The sequence below is a fragment of the Cucurbita pepo genome, chromosome LG19 (genome assembly GCF_002806865.2).
Source record: "Cucurbita pepo subsp. pepo cultivar mu-cu-16 chromosome LG19, ASM280686v2, whole genome shotgun sequence".
NCBI classification, from domain to species: Eukaryota; Viridiplantae; Streptophyta; class Magnoliopsida; order Cucurbitales; family Cucurbitaceae; genus Cucurbita; species Cucurbita pepo.
The window spans coordinates 700,664-706,827 of record NC_036656.1 but is presented as its reverse complement, the minus strand read 5'-3'; the positions used below and the strand labels follow the sequence as shown (position 1 = coordinate 706,827).

Sequence of the window (6,164 nt, the reverse complement as noted above, 5' to 3'; positions counted from 1 at the left end):
TTAGTGTTATTTTCATATCTTTTTCCTTACATTTTCTATAATACATTACAAAAATGACCAGTCACGACAAATTCTCTTGAACATATATACATTTGTTGGCTTTGTATATAGTATGAACACTACTCAACCCAATTAATATCCAAATACTTCAGTCCTGCAAGCCATTTTTCTGTATCCTGAGAAATATATGGCTTAGATGGAGTTTTACTTTCAGCATCAACATCATTTACACCTAAATAATCATGCTTTCTATCCTTGGCAAAGCTTGGTTGTCTATTAGGATGTCTCACTTTTAGTGACAAAAGCCGAGAAACTTCGTGCAGGCCGCCCCATTTCTCGAGTGCCCGTGCAATGTCGTACCTCCCTGCAACAAGGCTTTGTCGATCAATATATTTTTACATATTAAAGTTATGGCTAACACGGCCCTCTGAGAGCATCTCATACTATCCTAAATATGCATTTACAAGTTCATGCTGTGCTATGAGCATACAATTATATGAACAATGGTTTATCAAACGAGTCCTTCCTGAGAAATTAAAGAAAGCAACTAAACAAAACAAAGCCCTTCCTGAGAAATTAAAGAAAGAATGAAAGCAGAAGACTAAAGAACATGTTTAGTTGGCATTGTACCTGCACGTTCAAAGGACTTCCTACTGGGCATGTACGAAGGGTCCATTCCCCAGCTCTTCTGGAACCGATTTATCTGTTTATTTGGCAAAAGAGTCAATGAAGTATACTTTTTCTAATACACCAAGAAATCAAGCAAACAATTCGATTTCTAAGGCACAGGAGAGAGTTTGGCATAACCGTTGAAAATATTATTGAGGATCGTTGGAAGAGGAGTCCCACATCAGCTAATTAAGGGGTAGATCATGGATTTACAAGTAATGAATATATCTCCATGAGGCATTTTTAGGAAACAAAAAACAAAGTCATGTGAGCTTATGATATCAGAGACATGTCCTTAACTTAGTCATGCCAATAGAATCCTCAAATGCCGAACAAAGAAGTTGGGACCCTCGAAAGTGTAGTCAAAAGTGACTCAAGTGTCGAACAAGTAGTGTACTTTGTTCAAGGGCTCAGAGAAGGAGTCGAGTCGAGCCTCGATTAAGGGGAGACGGTTCGAGGACACCATAGGCTTCAGGGGAGGCTCTATGGTGTACTTTGTTCGAGGAGGGGATTGTTGGAAGAGGAGTCCCACATCGACTAATTAAGGGGTTGATCATGGGTTTATAAGTAAGGAACACATCTCCATTAGTACGAGGCCTTTTGGCAAGCCAAAAGACAAAGCCACGAGAGCTTATGCTTAAAATGGACAACATCATACCATTATGGAGAATCGTGGTTCCTAACAAATACCTTTTAGTGGATTAAAAGAACTACAAAATTTTCACAGGTTTGATTCCAAGGACAAAAGGATTCTCCATTTTTAATGTCAACATAAAACTTTTAACCAACATAAACAATGAAGAATTTAAAGAGGGGGTTTCCAACAATTTACAAGTAAAGCTAAAGCATACCTCTTCCTGCAAATTGTCAAGTTTGTCCCAGTAACCCTTTGGCTTGCGGTGCTTATATGCCAAGGAAAGATTCATAAGTGATGCAATCCTTCTGAATCCACCCATGCGTGTGATTGCCTTCTCAATATCTACCCTTCCATGCATGCGAAGTTGCTTTCTCATTGGCATAAATCCTTCCTGCCCATGTTCTGAAATAAACTTCAGCACCTCTGCTTTGAGAACTTCAATGTCTCTTTGTAAGCCAGGAATTTTGGGCCTTGGTCTGCGTGAGCTTCTCCCATTGATATCTGAAACTCTCTCACCCGTTGTCGTATGGCCATTGACTTGATTGTTTTGATTTGAAGAACTTTTCTCCTCTGAATCACCTTTCTCAAATGATTCAAAAGAATTTTTTAATCCCCTTTTCTCGATGGAGTCCCGGATTGCACATAAGTTTGAAGGAAGATCTTCATATACCACCTGAATACACATGATTCATTGTAAAAGAACTGAAACTTATATAATATTTTCGGCAATTCTATCGTTCTTTTCTAAATATACTACATTTAATATGAGAGTATTGTTAGAATCGCACAACAACACACACTTGATCTAGATGAACACAAAAAACAGGATAGAGAAAATGCAAGGAGGGATATTGGCCAATAATTTGAGACCCAATTGGGAGATGTTTCAGCTTATATTCATACTAATGTTCCATTACCGATAGACAAATGTTCTTATCTGCGGATCTATACAATGTTGGAATCAGACCTGTTATTAATGTGGGTATTTCTGTCTCCAGAATAGGATCGGTAGCTCAAATTAGCTCAAATTAAAGCCATGAAACAAATAGCCGACAAATCAAAATTGGAATTGACTCAAACCGGTTTTCCAACGAGCCTTACAAGGAGCTCTAGGAACTCTAATAATGAGTTACATTTACGTACCATCATATGTACACCAAAAGAGAAGAATGGAGAAAGTACATTTTCAAAACACTACCTAAGGATATATATAGTTTGAGAGAATATAGAGAACGGAGAAATTACATTTTCAATTCCTATTATGGTTTCAGTTTACGTTCTATATAAAAATATCTACTATATATCTATGTCAGATTTTTACTAGCCGACTCCATATCCCAACAACTACGGACATAAAACTAATGAGTGATTAAAGAAAAAAAAAAAAAAGAGAGAGAAAATGTAAAAAGGAACCTCTTCCATTAGAGCCTCAGAAAGAAAGGTATCTTTGTGCATTCTGGACTCCACAGAGTATTTCAAGAGAGTATGATGACTTCCCAACTGCTCAAAATGCCATTTTCCTGTAAGAGAGTCAAAGTCTCCTTCAACCTGTTCAAAGCTAATCTCTTGTTCAAGCTGTTCACACAAGTCCAAAACCACACGAGCGTGCAGAACCATATATAGTAGACCCTTGCATCCTTCCTGCACATAAAAAAGGTAGCCAACACCAATCAAGTATCTTGCTGAATTGCAGCAATTCATGTTCTGATTTTACCTGAACAATGCGAACTTTGTTGCTTTCTCTCGACAGTATCTTGCTGATTGCTAGATTTGGAACTACTCTGCAATCAATTAATTTCACCACTTCGAAGATTTGACACTATTCCACAAACAATTAACTACCAAGAACATAGGCATAGATAACTTACTCGGGAAGACTTTCATAAGCAGTCAGGACATTCCAGACTTCACGAACAGGAGCTTTCACAGTTATGCTAGCCACCACACAACGATGAACGCCTCCATTTTCCTTCAGTGAAATTCATCTTATAAGAAACTTTGGCAATTTAAAAGCCAGACACAAAATAGGATTATCTCAATTGAAAAACTGTCGACTTATTCGTTTCTACTACTCTAATGGCCACTGATTATGGGTCTAAAAGGATGTCATCGGTGTTAGGAGTCACGACCCTCCACAATAGTATGATATTGTCCACTTTGAGCATAAGCTCTCATGGCTTTGCTTTGGGCTTCCCCAAAAGGCCTCCTACCAATGGAGACATTCCCTAAATTAGCCAACGTGGGACTCCCTCCCAACAATCCTCCCCTCGAATAAAGTACTCTATAGAGCTTCCCCCGAGGCCTATGGAGCCCTCAAACAGCCTCCCCTTAATCGAGGCTTGACTCCTTCTCTGGAGTCCTCAAAGTACACCATTTGTTCTTTTGACTACACCTTTGAGACCCACAACTTCTTTGTTCGACATTTGAGGATACTATTGACATGAGTAAGTTAAGGGCATGGTTTTGATACCATGTTAGGAATCACGACCCTCCACAATGGTATGGTATTGTCCACTTTGAGTATAAGCTCTCATGGCTTTGTTTTAGACTTCCCCAAAAGGCCTCATACCAATAGAGATGTATTCCTTACTTATAAACCCATGATCATTCCCTAAATTAGCCCACCAGGGACTCCCTCCCAACAATCCCCGATAGATCTATTATAAAGAAATAACAAATCAGAAGAAAATATTTCTCCAGAGATGATCACAAATTATCCCTATAAATCAGACATTCTAGAGTTGGTTCACATACCAGCAAACCATCAAATCGACGGAGATGAACTTCATCGACCATGCAACGTTTGTCGAGTTTGCAAACTTTTCCAAAAACTCCCCAGTTGCTATTCAATTCATTAGACAATGGGGGCAAGGTTCCCAAATTGGAACTAGAATTTTCCTGTAATAATTCATCTTTCTCACATGCCGCACCATTAATTGTATTAGAAAGAATCATGGACTTGGAATCTTCACTGTTTCCTACTCTTTGACCCCCTTCAGAACTCCCTTCAGCTCTACAAGCCAAGGCCCGAAGATTCACAGGAAGATCTGATCTAATTATTCTTTCAAGAAGAATGGCAGGAAAATTAAACCTTGGTATCACATTGACTTCATACGACAAAATTGTCGGGGATGACCTGCAGAAAGTAGCCTTAAAATTTGAAAACAACTCAAACAACATGAAAACAATCTTATAGACAACATACTACCTAGTATCCATAAATAACATAAAAATTACTGGATTTTTATATTCTTAAATTTTAAAAATTAGTAAACAAACAAAATTTTACCTTGTACCAGCTTTCAAGGACCATTTGCCTTCAAACTTTTTAAAGTCCCCATCAACCATGGAAAAATGGAGTTCACGGCTACCATCCTATGACCAACAGTTGACTAGCGTCAATAGCAACAGAGCTAGTGTATTAGACGCATATATATATATACATACATACATATATGTTTTTCTTACAGAATTTAGAAGCTCTTGAAGATCCAAGACAACTCGAGCTTCGATATGCCAATACAATGCTCGTTGCAGTCCTCTTTGCTCCAACCATATCCGACCAGGATGTGGACAAGGAATTCTCCCACTGGACTTCATAATAACTAGTCCGTTTAAACGGTAGAGATAAAGAAAACATTGCGAAGAATTCACAATAGCTAGAACAAGATCATTACCGAATATATGAGTTATTGCAGGTCAAATTATCTCGTAAAATGGTTTGGAATCAAAATTTTATTCCGTTGGGAGTTTGTCGTAAAACATATATCATTCGGCAAACGTAACATAACTCATCCGACATAAAACATGAATCCTCCGACTGACTCAAAACAAAGATAAAACACATACAAATATAAATATTCCTTCGATATTGTTTCATTGGCAATGGTCAATATAACACAACATGTCTTATTTAGGCACCGGGCTTTCTCTCAAGTTTTTAAAATGCGTCTGCTAGAGAGAGGTTTCCACACCCTTACAAAGAATGTTTCATTCTCTTCCCCAACCGATGTGGGATTTCACAATCCACCTCCTTTGAGGCCCAGCGTCCTTGCTGGCACTCGTTCCCCTCTCCGAACGATGTGGGACCTCATAATCTACCCCTTTTGGGCCCAATGTCCACGCTGGCACATCGCCCGGTGTCTGGATATGATACCATTTGTAACCGCCTAAGCTCACCGCTATCAGATATTGTCCTTTTTGGGCTTTCCCTTTGTCCTTCCTTTAAAAGGCTATGCTAGAAAAAGATTTCCACACCCAATGCTTAGTTTTCCTCCCTAACCGATGTGGGATCTCACAATCCACCCCCATCGAGCCCAGCGTCCTTGCTAGCACTCTCATTCCCCTCTCCCTTGCTAGCACTCATTCTCCTCTCCAATCGAGGTAGGATCACGTTACAACATCTTATTTCGTATCGCGTGCTAAAGAAAACCAGCTGATGAGAACTTCCAATAACAAGAACAACACATTACAGAAATGCAATTCCAGCAATAAAATTACGAACAAAAAGCATCTCCCGCAAAAAACAAAGAAATCAAAACACGGAATAAACAATCATTTCTTCAAAAGGCAAAAAGAATTCAGCCACAGTACCTGGAGACAAGATTGGGGATGAAATCCGCAAGCCGCTCATAATCCGTAAGAGCATTCCAAACCGATTCAATCCCAGAATTAACAAAAATATTAGCGCGAATCTGGCGCTCTCTCCACGACACAACCTCCACCTCACAATACACATCTCTCTCCCTCTCTCCCTCTCCCTCCCCATTCCCATCTCGACCACCGTAAACCCCACTCCCTCTCTTCAAACTAAAGCTCTTAGTGAAATACTCACTCGAGTTCCAATCAAATCCTTCGG

The 6,164-nt window shown here is 39.3% G+C and overlaps 1 protein-coding gene across 1 annotated transcript in view; it reads right to left on the bottom strand.

Moving 5' to 3' along the window:
* Positions 1 to 25: 25 nt before the first annotated feature.
* The window catches only part of LOC111781223, a 6,403-nt gene continuing 264 nt past the window's right edge, over positions 26 to 6,164 (bottom strand). The window contains exons 1-10 of the mRNA XM_023661699.1: positions 5,900 to 6,164; positions 4,775 to 4,895; positions 4,596 to 4,681; positions 4,061 to 4,442; positions 3,175 to 3,275; positions 3,021 to 3,087; positions 2,720 to 2,947; positions 1,521 to 1,979; positions 631 to 703; positions 26 to 364 (exon numbers count right to left, since the gene is read on the bottom strand). The exon at positions 5,900 to 6,164 is cut by the window's right edge and continues 264 nt beyond it. Of these exons, the coding sequence (XP_023517467.1) occupies positions 120 to 364; positions 631 to 703; positions 1,521 to 1,979; positions 2,720 to 2,947; positions 3,021 to 3,087; positions 3,175 to 3,275; positions 4,061 to 4,442; positions 4,596 to 4,681; positions 4,775 to 4,895; positions 5,900 to 6,164 (2,027 nt within the window). The 3' untranslated portion in view covers positions 26 to 119. The remainder of the gene's footprint in view (positions 365 to 630; positions 704 to 1,520; positions 1,980 to 2,719; positions 2,948 to 3,020; positions 3,088 to 3,174; positions 3,276 to 4,060; positions 4,443 to 4,595; positions 4,682 to 4,774; positions 4,896 to 5,899) is intronic.